The 20387-nt window shown below is 40.4% G+C and overlaps 1 protein-coding gene across 1 annotated transcript; it reads right to left on the reverse strand.

Annotated features, from left to right (window-relative positions):
- Positions 1–2375: 2375 nt before the first annotated feature.
- Positions 2376–19846, reverse strand: PERP (p53 apoptosis effector related to PMP22). Its single transcript, XM_030853354.3, has 3 exons — positions 19489–19846; positions 8055–8195; positions 2376–3849 (listed from the first exon to the last, which is right to left on the reverse strand). The coding sequence occupies exons 1-3, from the start codon at positions 19676–19678 to the stop codon at positions 3623–3625; spliced, it is 558 nt and encodes a 185-aa protein (XP_030709214.1). The 5' UTR covers positions 19679–19846; the 3' UTR covers positions 2376–3622.
- Positions 19847–20387: the final 541 nt, after the last annotated feature.

Here is a 20387-nt window from a genome sequence, read left to right on the forward strand (position 1 = left end):
GAAAAAGTCACTGCCAAGGACCAACTGGCCAACAGAAGCACTAAGAAGAAATATCCTTTCTCCCACCATGCTACTCTGCAACCTTCTTCACATTTATGTACACCAGAGGAGAATTCACCTACGAGCCATCGTGGGAAAAATAAACGATCAACCGGCTAATGGAAGATGGACAAGAGGAAAAGAAGTAAAGAGACTGCTTGCAGTCCCATGACCTGAATGGAAGAAGATCCCATCTCAAGTGGGAAGCTGTGCCACGGAAGATACGAGAACCACCAACTAAACCACACTGATGTTCCCGGGTGTCCTGACCTACCAGAAAGCTCTTGGTCCATTCCCTCTGGTGACAGCACTGGATAAATACTATTTGATATCTGTGTCCTGGGTATTGGTCACTGAGGAAGAAGTTCAGGGAGCAGACTACTAGAAACCATTAAAGTTCATTCAAAAATTGTTTTTTTAATGCTCGCCTAAAATGAGCAGGACCCTTAAAACTTGAAAATGATAAAAGCAACTTTTCATTTTATCCAATGTTCTTACTACCCCACTACTGGGCATAGACCCTGAGAAAAGCAATCTACAGATTCAATGCAATCCCTATGAAACTACCAATGACATTTTTCACAGAACTAAAACAAAAAATTTCACAATTTGTATGGAAACATAAAAGACCCCGAATAGCCAAAGCAATCTTGAGACAGAAAAACAGAGCTGGAGGAATCAGGCTCCCGGACTTCAGACTACTACAAAGCTATAGTAATTAAGACAGTATGGCACTGGCACAAAAACAGAAATATAGATCAATGGAACAGGATAGAAAGCCCAGAGATAAACCGACACACATATGGTCACCTTATCTTTGATAAAGGAGTCAAGAATATACAATGGAGAAAAGACAGCCTCTTCAATAAGTGGTGCTGGGAAAACTAGACAGCTACATGTAAAGGAATGAAATTAGAACACTCCCTAACACCATACACAAAAATAAACTCAAAATGGATTAAAGACCTAGATGTAAGGCCAGACACTATAAAACTTAGAGGAAAACATAGGCAGAACACTCTTTGACATAAATCACAGGAAGATCCTTTTTGACCCACCTCCTAGAGAAATGGAAATAAAAACAAAAATAAACAAATGGGACCTAATGAAACTTAAATGCTTTTGCACAGCAAAGGAAACCATAAACAAGACGAAAAGACAACCCTCAGAATGGGAGAAAATATTTGCAAATGAAGCAACTGACAAAGGATTAATCACCAAAATTTACAAGCAGCTCACGCTGCTCAATATTAAAAAAACAAACAACCCAATCCAAAAATAGGCAGAAGACCTAAATAGACATCTCTCCAAAGAAGATATACAGATTGCCAACAAACACATGAAAGGATGCTCAACATCACTAATCATTAGAGAAATGCAAATCAAAACTACAGTGAGGTATCACCTCACACCAGTCAGAATGGCCATCATCAAAGAATCTGTAAACAATAAATGCTGGGGAGGGTGTGGAGAAAAGGGAACCCTCCTGCACTATTGGTGGGAATGTAAACTGATACAGCCACTATGGAGAACAGTATGGAGGTTCCTTAAAAAACTAAAAATAGAACTACCATACGACCCAGCAATCCCACTACTGGGCATAGACCCTGAGAAAACCATAATTCAAAAAGAGTCATGTACCACAATGTTCACTGCAGCTCTATTTACAATAGCCAGGACGTGGAAGCAACCTAAGTGTCCACTGACAGATGAATGGATAAAGAAGATGTGGCACATATATACAATGGAATATTACTCAGCCATAAAAAAAAGGAAATTGAGTTATTTGTAGTGAGGTGGATGGACCTAGAGTGTGTCATACAGAGTGAAGTAAGTCAGAAAGAGAAAAACAAATACCGTATGCTAACACATATATATAGAATCTAAGGGGGGAAAAATGGTTCTGAAGAACCTAGGGGTAGGACAGGAATAAGGACGCAGATGTAGAGAATGGACTTGAGGACACGGGGAGGGGGAAGGGTAAGCTGGGACGAAGTGAGAGAGTGGCATGGACATATATACACTATCAAACGTAAAATCGATAGCTAGTGGGAAGCAGCCACATAGCACAGGGAGAGCAGCTTGGTGCTTTGTGACCACCTAGAGGGGTGGGATAGGGAGGGTGGGAGGGAGACGCAAGAGGGAGGGGATATGGAGATATATGTATATGTATAGCTGATTCACTTTGTTATACAGCAGAAACCAACATAACATTGTAAAGCAATTATACTCCAATAAAGATGTTAAAAAAGAAATTCCCTTCCTCAGATTGGGGGGGGGCTGAGAAGCAAAACCAAAAAAACTGCAAACTAGATACAAGATTAGAACACCTGGTTTATTGGGAAAAATTCGTAATGAAAACTGCAACTGCTTATTTTTACAACTTATAAGATAATAATTTGATACATAAAATGAATTGGTTTTCATTACATAAGTACAAATATTAAAAAAAAATCCATGTGATATATCATATTTGCCATTCAGAGAAATCCCACATCCCTGAATTCTCCTGTTGCATGTTTTACCTCAGATATTTTTAATCTGTTTACCAAGGGAAACCAGGTTTTTAACCGTATTTGAGTTTTTGATTACAGCTGCAATCTATCAGAAGCTGTGTCTACACGATTAGAGCCTGGTCAAGCCTAAGGCGAAAAATTCAAGCCATTTCTTCTCTTTAGGCTGTTTTCACGTTACTTTGTGATGGGAATGGCCCTCCTAATGGTTTACTAAACAACCTAATCCCACCTAGAGGTTACGAAGAATTAGACCAATCCACCTTTTAATCCAGTCTACCCTAGTCTAGAACATACAGACACCAAACAGCGCAGAATTATTAGTAGCACTTTACCACACCCCAACCCTACAAACCACTTTAAAAGAGAAAATTTCATCTTAAGATTTCACTACTTAAGGAGGTCTTACTACTGCAACAGGCTTTGGCTATGAAAGAATACTTTCCTAGATGCCATATCAAGTTAACGGGAAGCTTAGCCCCAAATCAGTTATTCATGATGTTAATTAGAAATCCTCACAAATGATATGCATTTAGGAAATGATTTGGCTTCTTTAAATAGCAGAAGGTTTGAAAAAATATTTATTTTTTGCATTTCTTTTAGAATATTTGGTCACTGGCAATTTTTACCAATATCTTCCTCTTCTCCTTAGTCCTTAATAGACCCCGTTCATTCCATCTGGGAAAAACAGAAACCTGATCAGATTACTCAAATCTCTGAAGCCTTCTCATTTTTACCTTATAAATTACGTAAGTTTCCTTCTCATATTCTTTTACAAATGCAATATAAATGGTATGGCTAGATATAAGGAAACACTGGCATATTAGTAATTAGGTAATTAGTTAAAAGAAGTAAGTCTTGTTTAACTCTACAAATCACAGATAAAAGATGAATATGAAACTCTAAAACTATTTAAGAAATATCCTCTCCCAAAGTATTGTAGCATTTTGACTATAGTTTAATGATATGAACACTGCCCCAAACATAGGTTCAGAGTATTCCGGGGGAAACAGTTTCTTTCTCTGGAGTCCATCTCAGCAGCAGTGATGTTCTTCTGCTCATTCCTCACCTTAGGGAGATGTGTAGAAGTACCTCGGCTTGGCATTGCCCAGCAGGTCATCTACATAGTTGGGGAGGCAACAGAAGAAGAAGGCACAGCCAATCAGGATAATCGTGGCCGCCCACCCAAAGCCGTAGGCCCAGTTATAGATGTAGATGCCACCAGCGCTGTGAGCCAAGTTAAAGGTCTCGTTGTACTTCACAGGGTAAATTACCAGGGCGATGATCTGGAACACAGCTAAAAGGAAGGAAAAAAAAATACAAAGTATGAATGTATGAATGAATGAATGCATGGTAACAACAGATTATTTCCTCTTCCACAACATTTTTGCCTTAAAATAAGTATTAAATCCACCTAAATAATGCTGATAAAAGGGGCTGGGGGAGTCTAGTTAATCATAAGCCAAAAAAGATGACTGAATATTGTGTGTCAGAGATACCTGGCTGAGTAGAATACTGAGTATATGAAATACAGACAGAAAATTAGAGATTCATGTACCTATGTAAGCATTATACATACTAAAGTAAAACGTGCTGAATTGTGGTGTGCAACAGGAAGCAAGAGGGTAGAGGAGAGCCTACTTTTTCATCTTTGCTTTTCCTGTGCCAAACATAAGTTAATATTATCACTGTTAGCAAAATAAAACATATGTACATATACATATGTCTGTGTGTATGCACACACAGACACAGATAGAGGAATATTCATTCAATAAGTAAATGACTAAATAAAACAATGAATCAATGATGCGAATGATCAATGGGAGAATCAGGAGAAAAGCCTGCAGAGGAAGGGGGAATCTGAAGAATAAATAGAAATGAAGAGATGGAGGAGAGGAAGAAGAGCATTCCAGCCTCTGGGGAAATAGAAGCAAAAGAGGGGAATAACCACAGTGCTTTAAAAAGTGAAAGGGGGGGCTTCCCTGGTGGCGCAGTGGTTGAGAGTCCGCCTGCTGATGCAGGGGACACGGGTTCGTGCCCCGGTCCGAGAAGATCCCACATGCCGCGGAGCGGCTGGCCCGTGAGCCATGGCCGCTGAGCCTGCGCGTCCAGAGCCTGTGCTCCGCAACAGGAGAGGCCACAACAGTGAGAGGCCCGCGTACCGCAAAAAAAAAAAAAAAAAAACAAGTGAAAGGGAAGATACGGGAAGGAAAACATATGTCAAAAAAATTTCTAAACTCTTTGATATGAGTCACATTGTTACAATTATTATTAATCATGTATTAACAATTTACATTGCTTAAAAATAAAAGGAATTTATTAAATCTACTTTGTAGTCTTTTTCAATGAACATGCATAATTCTATAAAGCTCTAATGAGTATGCACATGCTATGCTATGCTATGCAATTTTTACCTAGTATTTAGTATATGCATTGCCATGACTTTGGGTATAAGCAGATTTTAGCTCTGTGACACTCAGACGCTACTCTTCACAAAGAGGGATCAGCTGGCTGAGCTCCCAGGAGCACGTCAGGGAGTGAACAGTCCTCGCCACCACCTTTCTTTCACCTTAATTTTTTTCTACTAGCTCCACAGATATACCCTTAACTAGTTTTCTTTTTTTTTTTTAAATTACTAGAAAGGCTGTAGATGTTTCCACATCTTGATTTGTTGCTTCTATTTCCCAACTTAAAATGTTCTTCTTTGGCAACTTATGAAAGGCAATCTTAGTGCAGATCTTAAATATTTCTCTGGTTCCTGTCTACTTTATTTATTTATTTTTAAATATTTATTTATTTATTTATTTTGGCTGCACCAGGTCTTAGTTGCGGCATGCAGGATCTTTTTTTGTTTTTTTTCAGTTGTGGCATGCAGACTCTTAGTTGTGGCATATGGTCTTCTTAGTTGCAACATGCGAACTCTTAGTTGCGGCACGCATGTGGGATCTAGTTCCCCCACCAAGGATCAAGCTCGGGCCCCCTGCACTGGGAGTTCAGAGTCTTACCCACTGGACCACGAGGGAAGTCCCACTTTCTGTCTAGTTTAAATAACAAACTCTCACTAGTTACGTTTGTCATTTTCTGCAAATCATTGTGTATGACACAAAAGGAACACTTCTCTGCATTTTTCTCTAATATGCCTAGTGATAAATGTTAAACATTGTTATTTACCCATTTTGGTTCATCACATAAAGTTCTTGTAATGGTTTGGATCAATTTTTACAAAATCTAAATTGTATTGGTGTTCAGTTATTCTGATTTTAACCCAATAATATACATCACATTAAAAAGAATTGTTATGAAATATATCTTAAAAATCAAGTAGGGCTTATTCAACATTATTACCACTAAAAATGTATTGAGATCTCTAGGCTTTTTATTTTTCTATTAAACATTTCCCATTCCACTTGTCCAACTTTGAAGAAGAGGAGAATTAAATTGTAAGATGAGAACACGGGGTTAAGCAGGACAGTTCAGCTGTTTATCTATCGAAACTCACCAGAACGAGTTTTTTTTACAATAACTCCTGCAAGCCTGTTAGCTAGAGATGGCGATTACTAGATCTTAATGTTTTAATGTTAAGGTGGACAGAAGAGTTTTACTACGATTTCTTTTAATTTTGGTAAAATATACTCAACATAATATTTATCATTTTAGCCATTTGCTAAGTGTTCGATTCAGTGGCATTAAATACATTCACAATGTTGTGTAATCATCACCACTATCCACACCTAAAACATTTTCAACATCCACAACATGTACCCGTTACCCCCTCCCCTCGGCTGCTGGTAACCTCCAATCGACTTTCTGTCTCTGTGAATTTGCCTATTCCAGGTACTTCATACAAGTGAAATCATAAAATATTCGTCCTTCTGTATCTACCTTATTTCTTTCAGCATAACGTTTTCAAGGTCCGTCCATGTTGTAGCTCACATCAAAATTTCATTCCTTTTTATGGTTGAATGATATTCCATTGTAGGTATAGACTACCTTTTGTTTATATATTTATCTGCTGCTGAACACTTGGGTTGTTTCCACCTTTTGGCTATTGTGAATAATGCTGCTATGAACATGGACGTACAAGTACCTATTCAAATCCCTGCTTTTGGTTCTTTTGGATATATACCTAGAAGTGGAATTGATGGGTCATAAAGGATTCTTCAATGAACGTTAATGTCATAATGTTATTTCTAATGGTGATTTATATAGGCATCTACCTAGTCTTCTAAGACGTGATAGGAAGCTACATCAAATTGTTTCTTTGATAAGGTCTTGTAAATTTGAACTACAAAACACCAAATAAAAGTGGAGGGGGGATTCAACAAGATTCTTCATATGTTTTGTGATTCCTAGCCATTTCTGATTCTAAAATATTATTCCAAAAGCAAAGTTTGAAACATGAGGAACACTCGAGTAAACTTTATTTTGAATCAAGGGACATGTTTAAATGTACAGGGGACGGTTAGACCTGCACTGGCTGGTTCTCGGAGGCTACCTCCTTCCTCCCAGCCAGGGCCTTTTTGCTCCTCACTTATCCTGCCCTAGATCCTGCCATCACCTTCTTTGTACTCAGGGAACCCTGCGCACAGCAGTCCCACTCAGGCTCAGGCTTGATCCTATGGACCCCTCTAGTTACAAGGCTTCTGACTTGTTTCCAAAACCATATGCTCACTTTGTATTTATACCCCAGGTCTGTGGCTGGACTTCGGCATTTGTTCCATGAGCCTAAGTTAGTAGCTTGAGAAATGGACTATGGCCGCCTCACTTTGCCCTTATCAGCATCTTCTTCTTTCCCCTCCTCAGGAAATCCAGATTTGCATCTAAATCCAGCTCTGTGGCTGGGGTCCTGCTCCTTTGGCAGACTTCCCTACTGCCAGGTGCCCACCTAAAATTTCAAATAATTCTTGCCTCTAGATTCTTGCTAGTTCTGATATTCCCTTAATAAATGTTCTCTCCAAGCCCCACCCAGCTGCATAACTAAGTTTCCCATCCCCCGACCCTGGCTCTAAACTGCAAAGAGGCAATTCCAGATCTGGCCCCTCCCAGATCCCCCATCCCACTGCAGAAAACCTTCTGTGACCCACCACATCCTAGGACTGCAGAACGCCTTCAACAAGTGCAATGGTTCAGGGACATTCCAGTCCCCTCAGGCATGGGGCTCATGGGAGGCCAGCCTGGGACCACTATGGAGACACTGCACTTCCAGCCCTGGTCCCTCGGGGCAGGGGTGTCAAGGGCATGGGGTCATCTACGAGAGATACCAGCAGGTAGAGTGACAACCTTCCTCACTTGGATGGGGGACATGGAACGCTGTCTCAGGCAGAGGATAAAAGGGATCCAGCTCTTAAAATACATCTCTCCTCTGTTACTTCTGCCTTTGGTGACACATTTTCCGAGAACAGATCAGGAACTGTATTGTCAGAGATCTTTTTGTGGCGTGGACATTATTATATTGATGTCCCCTGCAGAGAGGAAGAAAGGATTGCTGGCGCACAGTCTTACCAGCCAGGGCCAGGAGGCTTCCAATCATTCTCAGGAAGACAAGCATTTGGGATCCGCAGAGGGCAAAGAAAGAGAGGATGAAAGAGATCACCAGGATGATGAAGCCACAGAGGAGCATGGCGGCAGCTGCCTTTCCCCACGCTATAAGAAAGAAACAGCAATTAGTAAGACAGACAAGCCAAATTTAAAAGTTACTTATCAAAGCATCAATGGGTTTTTTTTTTCTTTCTACTAATTGTATTTGGGTGGAAGAACAGATTTTCTTGAGACAATACTTAAGCATCTCCATATTTTAAGGGAAGAATAGGCAATTCATAGGTAGGACATTAACATACTGATATGCAGTAATGCCTTATCCCCTCAGTTTTGGGGCAAATGTTTATACCTCCGAAATGAAAAGTAAACTACATCAAACTGTATCTCATTTAATAAACTGGCATATAAACAGGAATATTTAAAAGAGTCACTCAAGTTCTACTATAACATGACCACAATAAACAACATTTTTACTACGGAACAATCCAAATTACAATCTCTTCAGGAACTGTTTCAAATACCTTTAAAAAGATCTTTTTTCCATATTAAGGTTTGGTCCCATGCAAAAATAATTACTGAAAACTCATAGTACGTATGACCAGACAGATATAAAAATAAAACAATTTAATTGTAAAGTAGCTAGCTGTGCTTTTTATAACAAGTTTAGGTGCAAACAACATTTCTAAATTTTAACTTGTGAAGTATTCAGAATTTATTGCACAATAATTCTCAATTATTGACATGGGCCCTAAAAACAATAAGGATGAGGTGGAAATTGAGTTCTAGATTTGAAGATCTACATGGGCAGCTCTAGCCCTGGGTCATTCTGCTCTGCCCCTGTGGGAAGAGAAGAGTCATGACTCCCAAGCTAAGGATTCCAGCCAATCATTCTTATTGTTCAAACTGCACTGATTTGTAAAATCTCTTCCCACACAACCTTCTCTCTAGAGGTAGTAACTGACTTGTAGGAAGTAATCGCTCTGTGCCAGGCACTGGGCTGAGAACCCGCCGTGCCTTAGCAACCTGAATCCTCACAATAACTTTTTAAGGTTCACACTCTGTTATCATTTCTATTTTAGAAGTGAGATTATACTAAGCCTTGGAGAGTCCAGATAACCTGCCCAGAGCCACACAGCTGGCAGCCAAGTTTGATTTCCAGACTGTCTGTATCCAGAACAGGACTCTTTTTTCTTTTTTTTTTTAAGATATAAGTTACATACTAGAAAATTCATCCATTTAAAGCGTACAATTCTGTAGTTTTCACTCCATTCACAGGGTTGTGCAACCATCACCACTTTCAATTCCAAAATTTTCATCACCCCAAAGAGAAACCCCACGTCCGTTAGCAGTGCCCTTCTCCTCCCCGCTTCCTTCACCTTCTGATCTACTTTCTGCCTCTATGAATTTGCTTATTCTGGACATTTCATATAAACGGAATTATATACTATGTGGCCTTTGTGACTGTCTTACGCTTTCACTTAGCATAATGTCTTCAAGGTTCACCCGTGTTGGAACAGCATGGATTAGGACTGCTTTTCTGTTTGTTTTTTGCTTTTTGTTTGTTTTTTTTTTGCGGTACGCGGGCCTCTCACTGTTGTGGCCTCTCCCGTTGCAGAGCACAGGCTCCGGACGCGCAGGCTCAGCGGCCATGGCTCACGGGCCCAGCCGCTCCGCGGCATGTGGGATCTTCCCAGACCGGGGCACGAACCCGTGTCCCCTGCATCGGCAGGCGGACTCTCAACCACCGCGCCACCAGGGAAGCCCTGCATTCCTTTTTATGACCAATAATTATTCTATTGTATGGATAGCCCACATTATGTTTACCCACTCATTCACTAATGGATGAACATGCACCCTTAACCTATTTTTCTTTATTGCATTTGAAAAGGAGAGCTGCGTGTACCTCGGCACTTGTTTTACTCCAGCTTTAACCGAGCTTGGCTGGCAAACAAATCCTGACTTAATTTGGGGTCATTGGACTGGTCAGTGTTAGACAAAGTTAAGGACTAGCAGAAAGAACAAGGGCTTGGGAGCCAGCTTGCCCTCGTGTATACCCTGCCTCTATTACCTATTAGCCACTGTCAGTCTGCTCCTCTGTTAACCAAGGCTAAAATGCCTTCTTTCAAGATTACGGTGAGGATGAGAGCTCTTGTGTGAAAAGTCATGGAGCTATTAATTCTCCAGCCCTCTCTGTTCAAAAATGTCCTCATGTATTCCGATGACTTTCTCCAGTACCTCAAGTTTTCACTTTATTCAACGTTCTCAAGGTTCTACACTGTCACATGAAGACTCTTCCTCAGTTCTCCACTGCATGTTTACATCTTCAACTGTTAGAGACAAACCTGGGCTGAGCTCCTCTGTTCCCTTCTCTAGCCTCCACACTCCCTCCAAATCTTCATCTAGATTCAGGGATGACTGGGGTATAATAGGTAATTAAGGAAACGACACATGCTCAATGTTTTTTACATGCTCAAATACCATGTTTTCACACAAATTACCCCTTAGTGGCACTGGTCAGGATGGCGTCATGACAGTACCTGAGTGGGCCTAGTTATATGTTTATAACTTTTATTACTTTCTTCCACGTCTTGCTCTCTTCCCGTGAGATCAGTAAGACCAAGGTAAAATAGAAATGTTTTATTTTAAAATAGACATGGATAAAGCCAAAATGTGAGATTAAGTCTCTTTTCTCACTTTTGCCTTGTCCTTCGAGTAAGGTAACTTTCCAGAGAAAACGGATCATGCTTTGGAAAGAACATTAATTAATCAGACCACCTCGAAGTCTAGCCCATAAACCACTGACTCAAAATCATCAGTGGTACTTATAAAAAGTATGGATTCCAGGCTTCCCTGGTGGCGCAGTGGTTGAGAGTCCGCCTGCCGATGCAGGGGACGCGGGTTCGTGCCCCGGTCCGGGAAGATCCCACGAGCCGCGGAGCGGCTGGGCCCGTGAGCCATGGCCGCTGGGCCTGCGCGTCCGGAGCCTGTGGTCCGCAAAGGGAGAGGCCACAACAGTGAGAGGCCCGCGTACCGCAAAAAAAAAAAAAAAAAAGTATGGATTCCTACGCATCCCTCCAGACATACTGAATCAGAGTTGGAAAGGAATCTGCATTTTACTGGTATTTCTTACATTTATACTAAAGTTTGAGACCAACTAAGAGAGATGATTAATCTTCTTATAAAAATAGCTGGAGCATGTAACTTTCAGTATGTAACCCACTGTCAATTACAGTCTCATGTCTGTAGATTTTTGCATGGCTACTGCCAATCATTAAATTCAATTAAATTAAATTCCAATAAGCAGACACTGAGTTTTCCTTTTAAGGTGAGTTCACATGTTTGAAACTGTTCAATGAAAAGGCAACACAGCTATATAAGCCATACAGAGGAATGCAAACAGGAAGATCAGTTGTATAGCAGAATGTGAGTTTTCAATGAAAACAGGAGAAGCATCCTAACAGGGAACATATTTAGTAATCAAACTTTGACAATCACAGATTAAGGTTTTTAAAGTATAGCTAAATAAATTATGTATGATGTTGCTATAAAGAGTAACATCAATCATTTTGCCTGTTTATTTGAGGAAGATTAATACAAAGTTAGATTATTGCTATTACTGCTTCCGCTGACATTACCGCTGAGGTGTAATTTACATTTAGTTTCAGGTACTTGAAAGGAATTAAATAAAAGAAATAGTAAGCCAATTCACCTAACCTAAAACCAACAGGTGAATGTAAATATGAACAGATCATTTTAAGAAATTTTCCTATGTTATGTTAAATCAACTCAATTAGCATCTTATTTAAAATGCTGAGTCTAAAGAAAATCAAAATGGAAAGTTAAGAAACAGTCTGTCTGGAGAAAGGCTGCCTTGGAAGTAGAACGTGTAAAACCTGGTCCTTGAGAGTGGAAACACCCACACTGATTCACTTAACTATCATTTAAGATGTGGCACATATATACAATGGAATATTACTCAGCCATAAAAAGAAACGAAATTGAGCTATTTGTAATGAGGTGGACAGACCTAGAGTCTGTCATACAGAGTGAAGAAAGTCAGAAAGAGAAAGACAAATACCGTATGGTAACACATATATATGGAATTTAAGAAAAAAATAATGTCATGAAGAACCTAGGGGTAAGACAGGAATAAAGATACAGACCTACTAGAGAATGGACTTGAGGATATGGGGAGGGGGAGGGGTAAACTGTGACAAAGAGAGAGAGGGGCATGGATATATATACACTACCAAACGTAAGGTAGATAGCTAGTGGGAAGCGGCCGCATAGCACAGGGAGATCAGCTCGGTGCTTTGTGACCGCCTGGAGGGGTGGGATGGGGAGGGTGGGAGGGAGGGAGACGCAAGAGGGAAGAGATATGGGAACATATGTATATGTATAACTGATTCACTTTGTTATAAAGCAGAAACTAACACACCATTGTAAAGCAATTATACTCCAAAAAAGATGTAAAAAAAAAAATTACAATGAGGTATCAACTAAAAAAAAAAAAAAAAAAAAAGATACAAATCTTGACATGGTTTTGAAGGTCCTGACTGATGGATAACAAGGAAGGCAATCTGCTGCCTCATGTCAATGACTATTTTGTTGTAAGATGATGAGATGGATCCTACCAGGTCTGAGCAGGGTCCTTCCAGCCCAATATTCTGCCTGAGAAGGGAACCAACAGCCATGTAGACTAACAACATGGCAATTCTCCATGACATACATTTTGAAAACTTAAGGTAAATCTGTAGGCTAAGTGCCTTTGGTCTCCCTTAATCACCCAGAATGAGTCTAATATCTATAAATTTACCCAACCCTTTGGGAACTATATATTTTTATATTATACCTTGGTCTAAATTGTACCCTATTTACCAGCCTCAATGGAAAAACATCAATTTGTAAAACTTATCTTGAAGCTACTTCTTTCATGATTCAACATCAACAGATGGTCCTCAGGTCTTTGAAGACAGTCCATCTTCATCTATTCTGAAGACAAGTCTGTCCTTCATTAATATTTTATACACTAAATTTCTGCCTTTCCTAATTAGCATTTTACTGGTATTTCTTACATCCATACTAAAATCTGAGAATAGCTAAGATAGATGATTAATCTCCTTATAAAAACAGATTGCAGCACTGCCAAAAAGGAGTGTGTAACTTTCAGTATGTGACCTACGGTCAATTATAGTCTCATTTCTATAGATTTTTTTCATGGTTACTGCCAATCATTAAATTCAATTAAATACTATCATTAAATTCAAATAAGCAGAATGTGTGTGTGTGTGTGTGTGTGTGTGTGTGTGTGTGTAGGGGATTGGGGAAGGATTGTCATTGTCAATTATCTTTCTCTGAATTGAGACCACAAAAGCATGCTGCACTCCAGGTAAACAGAGTTTCTGCGCAGGAATGTTGTTTTTTGTTTTGTTTCCTTAAGGGAAGATAAATTTGGTGTTTCATATATATATATATAATTTATTCTGTCCTAAGTTTATTTTCTAAGTACCACTTGAAGAAATTTATGTTATCAAAGAAACGAGCAACATTATAAATCCACTTTTAGATAAGATTCACTAAAGATCCAGTTAGGTAATGAAGGGCCTATCAGATTTTGCTATTGCTTGCAAAGGTTCAACATTAAGTCAACAACATGGAAACCATTCACTGGTTACTAATGAAATTCTGAGTTTCTTCTAAAAAATGTTTTTAAGTTTTTTGTGTGAGGGATAATGCTATACGTTTTTCCAGAGATTATATACTAAAACATGATGTTACAAGGCAAATACAGCTGGGAAAAGACCAGTAAGATCGACTGAGAAGAAAAGAGCAATAAAAGTAAAAATAAAAAAATACCTTGAATATCAAGCTAGAAAACGTAAATCAAAGTTAAGTTTATGAAAAGAAAAAAATAAATAAACTTTTATTTTAAGACAAGGCGAGCACTACTGCTATATCGTGGGTGACATTTTGGAGACTGTCATTACTTTTTCAACCCAAATTAGTATTTCTTTTAATGGATTTGCTGCATTCTTCAGTAGCTTTACATGTGGGCACCAAACATTGACCAAAACAGTCTGTGGCCTAGCCCCTTACTCAGTGCCCTGCAGATTCCAAATTGTCACCCAACTAGAGTAGAGGATGGTTCCTTTCCAGAACAAAGGATTTATCTATGAACAATACAGAAAGCCCTACCCATTAATACAAGATTTTGTCAGATTCCTTCCTATTGTTTCTATAAAGTTCTTTATGTCATACACAAGCAGAACTGAAAACTGGACAAGACCATAATTGAAAAAATAAAAAAGATGCTATCTTGTGACCACCTAGAGGGGTGGGATAGGGAGGATGGGAGGGAGATGCAAGAGGGAGGAGATATGGGGCTATATGTATATGTATAGCTGATTCACTTTGTTATAAAGCAGAAACTAACACACCATTGTAAAGCAATTATACTCCAATAAAAAATATATATATATATATATATATATATCCTCCAGGTTCAAAAAAAAAAGATGCTATCTACAGATAAATACAAACATGGGTAGATGATATATTCAAAAAGACTGTTGCATAGTCAATGAGGAGATCTGCAGTAATACAGGCCAGTGCTTCTGAAACTTAAAAGTGCTCACGAATCCCCTGGGGACCTTGTTAAAATACAGATTCCGATTCAGTAGGTGAGGCCTGAGATGCTGAGTATCCAGTAACCTCCCAGATAATACTGATGCTGCTGGTCCGTAACACACGAGTAGCAAAAATCTGGAGGATGACTCAGGAAAGCCTCCAAAAAATCGACACAGGAAGAATGATTCTGCAGAAGGTTTGGAAGGCAGGAAAGGAATGGCTTAAAGGAAGAATGATGCCGGGGTCTCTGGGGAGAAATTCCACAGTAGGTGTGAGATTCTTTACATGCTCTACATTTTCCCCTGAAACTGAGCCAGATGATAACCCTTTCCCATTGGTTTTTATGGAACTTTACCCCTTTATGGCCTTCTTTTAAAGTCTGAGTGGGGAAACCATCCTACACGGGAAGATGGGAAAATACAGGAAATTCTGTGTGAACTCAGACAAAATAACTAGCAGCAAATTTGGAATCTACCCTCAAATGTTTGAAAATCTGTCCGTTGGAAGAAGGCTGAAAAGAAGAATTTACAGAGAAGCACATTTCACCTCTTGTCAGTGTAAGAGAGGTACTTTTAAACAAATAGCATCGTGGAGAAAATTAAGTTGCTGAACAACGGGAAGAAGTTCAGATCAGCCATGGGCGATGCTGATAGGTGGGCTTTGGAGAAAGCTTGAGTAGGCGCACTATTCATCCCTCCTAGATCTAATAGTGTAGGAGTCTCTGGCCATTTACAAGGAGAAAAGACAAATCAGGAATTGAGGCTCTCTGGTAGTGCTAAGCGCAGCAAATGTGGAGTAAACTGGTCAAGATCACTGGTTCCTAGATGTCTAGATTTTATAAATCAACATATATATATATTTTTAATTATGAAAATCAATTGAGAGTGTCCAACTTTTTGTTTTACTATGTACGAATGTGAACACATGCCCGCAAAGATTAATCTATCTACTAATGCCTAATTTCATAAAATAAGAACATTTGAATACGTGACCCTGCCCCTCTGCAAAAAAGCCACAAGAACATAATCTCAAAATGAAATCCTTTAAGTTGAATTTAGGCTGATGTAAAACTATTAACTTCATACTTACTGATATTTTTCTCATTTCTCGTACATTTAAGAACCATAGGGCTAGATGATCTAAAAATATTTCCTGTATTAACCTGATTCTTTGACTTATCCAAGGCTGATTTCATGTAAAAAACATTCAATGTGGTATCTTTGGTAAAAATGAGGCTCTGCACTTCTGAGTTCAGATCCAAGGCAAAGGCTCTCCAATGCTGCCACACTGACTCCCCGCCGTCATTCTTGGAGCGTAAATTCATCTCAGCTGTCCCTGTAATTTATGCATAAACTTATCTTCGTTAGTCTCTACCCTGACAAGTCAGAGCTTGCTTAGGACTTGAAATCTACATCTCTGATACTGAAAATATCCTCCTGATGTACTCTTTCTTAAAACTGTAAAAGAAGGTGCCAGGAGTGCAAAAATACTATCTGTGAACATGGATTCAAATTTAATTTAGCATCTTCTTTTTATTTATTTTTGGCTGCGTTGGGTCTTCGTTGCTGTGCGCAGGCTTTCTCTCTAGTTGCAGTACGCAGGCTTCTCATTGCCGTGGCTTCTCTTGCTGTGGAGCACGGGCTCTAGGCACGCAGACTTCTGTAGTTGTGGCCCACGGGCTTAGTTGCTCCGCGGCATGTGGGATCTTCCCGGACCAGGGCTCGAACCCGTGTCCCCTGCATTGGCAGGCGGATTCTTAACCACTGTGCCACCAGGGAAGTCCTAACTTTGCATTTTCTTTATACATGAAATTTGAATGATCATTTCAATGTTTAAATCTAGAGTTTTCTTTTCCAATTTTGAGGACTAGAAACCATGACTTTTTAAAAAATTCAAACAAGAATTTGTATTTATTTAGTTGTTACTATTATGTAAAAGAAAATATTCAGTGTTTAATTTGATTCATTAATGAGGAAAAATGAGGTGATATGGTAATCTGAAATTCTTTTAAAAAAGTTAATGACAGTGAAGAATATAACATTCTGCTTTTTACATAATTCTATGGAACTATTTACCTTTATAAAAAAAGTCTCTATTATTTTATTATTGCTGATACCTGCCAGCAAAATGAACATATTGTTACAAATGTCAGCAAATAAAAGAGATAGTGAAGCACTTTGTAATAAACAGGTATACTTTCTTAATACTGTAGTTTACAGTGGTAAATCACAAGGTTTATTTTCTAGTACATAGCAAGAATTTTTTAAAAAGTGATTATACACACTTAATTCTCAATATTGAGATATCATTTTAATTAGAGCCATCAACCTTATTCCTTGTTGTGTTTGTACATACGTGGGAGTGTGTGGAAACTGCTTACTGTATTTTAGATAAAATATGACCTCACGTGAACATATTGTTTTTGGCAAGGCCTAACTGCAGCTATCTGAAAATCTCAAAAGTTCAGAGACGCCTAGATAATCAACCTATGGGATAGGAATACACAATTTCTACACCTGTGAGGCAAAACTAGCCAACAGTCCATGGCAGGAGACAGAGTGGAAGTATAATAATCACTCCAGCTCATCTTTGACTTCAATAGCCTGGGATGGACCTCTCCTGGTGAAATCATAGCTGTTTTCTTCTTCCCAAGGTCACCTAGTGACAGTGGGTGCCAGATTCATGATTTGATTCTAGGGTTTGAGCAAAAGCCACGTCTAACACATCCTTGGCACTTGACTATCTTTGCAAAGGTCACCAGAATAACCAAATTGGAATGTGAAAGCCACCGACCACTTATGAAAATCATTCTAGCTGCATCACAGAGGCAGTACTAGATTCCTCAAGGCTCACTTGGAAAACCGAACTTTTCTAAAGACCAATTTCTATATCAAATTGAAACATCAACTGTACACTGACTGGATCTGTCTTTTCTCTACGATTAAAAAAAGTTAATGCTTTAGACTCCTGTCTAATTAAAAAATTAGAAAAATTAGAAAACAGAAACAAAACCTGCTTACTCCCTTCTATATCAAAGCACTCTATCAGCCTGAGGTTAGAAGAGCCACACCCTAGGAAGGTGAGTTCATCCTGCAAATCAAGAAAAATAAAAACTGCATTGTGTATTTTTCACAAGAGGGCTGTGGTCACAGCCAGAGCTGTGCAGGCCAGATCATGTCCCAGCAATAGTGCTGATCTAGGCTCTGCCTGCACCCTTCTCCCCGCGGCACACTAACCTCCTTAATTCATATGCCCAGGATCGCTGAATATTCTTTGGGTCTGTATTAGTCTTTGCAGTGAGATACGATTATCAAAGTTTGTTTAAAAACACACCTGTTTTAAGCAAGTCTATTAAATCCCCTACAAGATGCTGAACTCTGTTGCATTTTAACCAGAAGATAGAGACATATTATTTCAAAGAAATTAATTCCCTTCGAAAACCTAAAAGACTTGGGGTAATACAAACCCTGGCAGGTGTGCTCTTTGCGCTTTAAGAGAGGAAAAACACAGACTTTAAGGAAAGTAGGAATTCCATTTAGCCTTTACATTTTATTACCTGCTAAGGAGAACCATGCCTCCTTTGGGGAGTAAATTTTTGGGGAGAACTTCCAAATAATTCCACAGTAGATACGATAAAGCACCAAGCCCCTGATACAGGGTCCCAGAAATAAACAGAGTTTGGTTTGAAGCCCTGGGCCACTTTGGAGGTGCGGGGCAAGTCAAAGGTCCTAGCAGAGAATGGGGAAAAAAAGCAGGGTAGCCTTCTTTCTCAGTTTTAAACTATTAAACTCAGTTGGTAAGGCTCCATTCAGTAGTAGTTGACTTTAAGCTTCTGATTATTCTCATACTTAAACCCTCCTCTCCGGAACCCCTCACACAATGCTAATCACGATAGACCCCGGCTGTTCTTCCCATCTACGAGAAAGCAGGGGGTGGTACCGGCCCAGAGCAAGCTCCTCTCCAGTCCCGCGTAATAGTAACAGGTAGTCCCTGAGGCTTCCTCCATGCTGGAAAAATAAAATACTCTATCTGCAGTATATTAAATTGTCAACTCTGCTTCATTTCGCTGGTGTAGAAGATGTGTTTGCTTTTTAGATTTCAAATCAGATTAAAATAAAGTTTTCTAAACAGCAATGCCAGGCCTAAGCCCAAAAGACACTCCCTCTAACAAGAATTAGCCTGCAGCATTAAACACTGCAGTATCTACTGAAATCTTCCCTGCTGAAACTTTGATTTAAAGGCCTTTTTTAAAGGAAGAAGAGCTGCTTTCACTTAGTTCAAGTTAAACGAATAATACAGCAACATTAGGGAAGGTACGCATTTTAAATACTTACATTTTAAAATATAAGCCATATTTCATATTTTAAGATATAAAATAGGTGGCGGAATGGGAAGAAATTTCAGTAGGTCTCCAAGAAAATATACTTTGTTCATTACATTTACTCATCAAACCCTTTTCAAATGGCTGAAATCATCTTTTGCTGTACCGACAGACCCTACGAATAAACGTAGCTTGAACTAGGGCCATTTTCTTCCAGTGTCGAGCCTGATTTTGGACACGGAAAGCTGCTACTGCTTTATTTTGCTCGGGTCGGATGTATGAACCTAGGCTCTAAAGAGAGATTTGTTGAATCACCCATTACCCCCGACCCTGTTCAGTCCCTTCTCGACCCTGTTTAGTCCATTCTCATAGGGCGACTTCCGCACTCCCAGGGCGCCGGCGCTCGCCCAGCAGCCGCCCGGAGGACTTCACGGAGGCGGCGGCACTCACCAAATTTCATGAGGCTGTCGCATTTGCCGTCAGGGTTACACCGCGACCACAGCGAGGAGTACTCTTCGGTACCGCTCAACTGTAGCCATCCGTGGCCGGCCAACGCGATGATGTCGAAAATGATGGCGCTGAACAGGAGCAGGGGCAGGATCCACCTGCAGCGCTCGCAGGCCAGGCCGCAGGCCAGCATCTCGACGGCGGTGGTGGAGAGGAGAGGAGCGCGTGGGGCTCGGACGCCGGCGGAGAGTGACCCTAGAGAGCCGGCAGCGCGACAAAAGGGAGGAGGCCTCGGGGAGGCGGCTCTTGGAGGACGCGGCTCGGGGCAGGCCTCGGGGGCGAGGCGCCCGCCCCACCTAGGTTCCGGTGACTCAGAGCGCACCGCCCGGACCTGCCCGGCTGGCCCAGGCGCGCGCGGGGGAGGAGGGGCCGGGCTCGGGTTACACTGGGTGTGTGTGAGCTTACTCTGCCCGGAGAGACCTGGAGCCGCGGGGTCCCACTGCCTCGTTTCCCTCTCACTTGGTCCTCTCGCATCCAGTGCTTTTCTTCTCAGTGCTTCAACGTGTACACATTTTAATCTGCGCATCACCAATTAAATATTTAACCCCTGAAGTCGGATCACGGTCTGATTTTCAACAATACGATATTTAAGTTTCGAGCCATTTGAGGTGAGTGTTCACGTTGGACAGGGGTCATTGCCGCACTCTAAGCGCGTGTACCGAACCCAGGAGCCGGTCCCTGACCCTCGCCGGCAGGGCTGGGCGATTCCTGCTGGGGTCCACCTTTGTACCTTGTACCATGGCTGCTTCAGACTCCTCACTGCTTACATCCCCACCTTCCCCACTCGGGTGCCAACTCTTTGACAGAAAGACCATGTTTTATTAATCTGTGTATCCCTGGTG

Source organism: Globicephala melas, chromosome 14 (assembly GCF_963455315.2).
Source record: "Globicephala melas chromosome 14, mGloMel1.2, whole genome shotgun sequence".
NCBI lineage: Eukaryota > Metazoa > Chordata > Mammalia > Artiodactyla > Delphinidae > Globicephala > Globicephala melas.

Bases quoted from the DNA above. Each gene is read 5' to 3' on its own strand.
- PERP (XM_030853354.3), bottom strand. From the start codon at position 19,678: ATGCTGGCCTGCGGCCTGGCCTGCGAGCGCTGCAGGTGGATCCTGCCC. The intron at 8,196-19,488 runs GTGAGTGCCGCC...TCTTTCTTATAG, and splicing joins CGACAGCCTCATGAAATTTG to CGTGGGGAAAGGCAGCTGCC. The intron at 3,850-8,054 runs GTAAGACTGTGC...CCTTCCTTTTAG, and splicing joins AAGCCTCCTGGCCCTGGCTG to CTGTGTTCCAGATCATCGCC.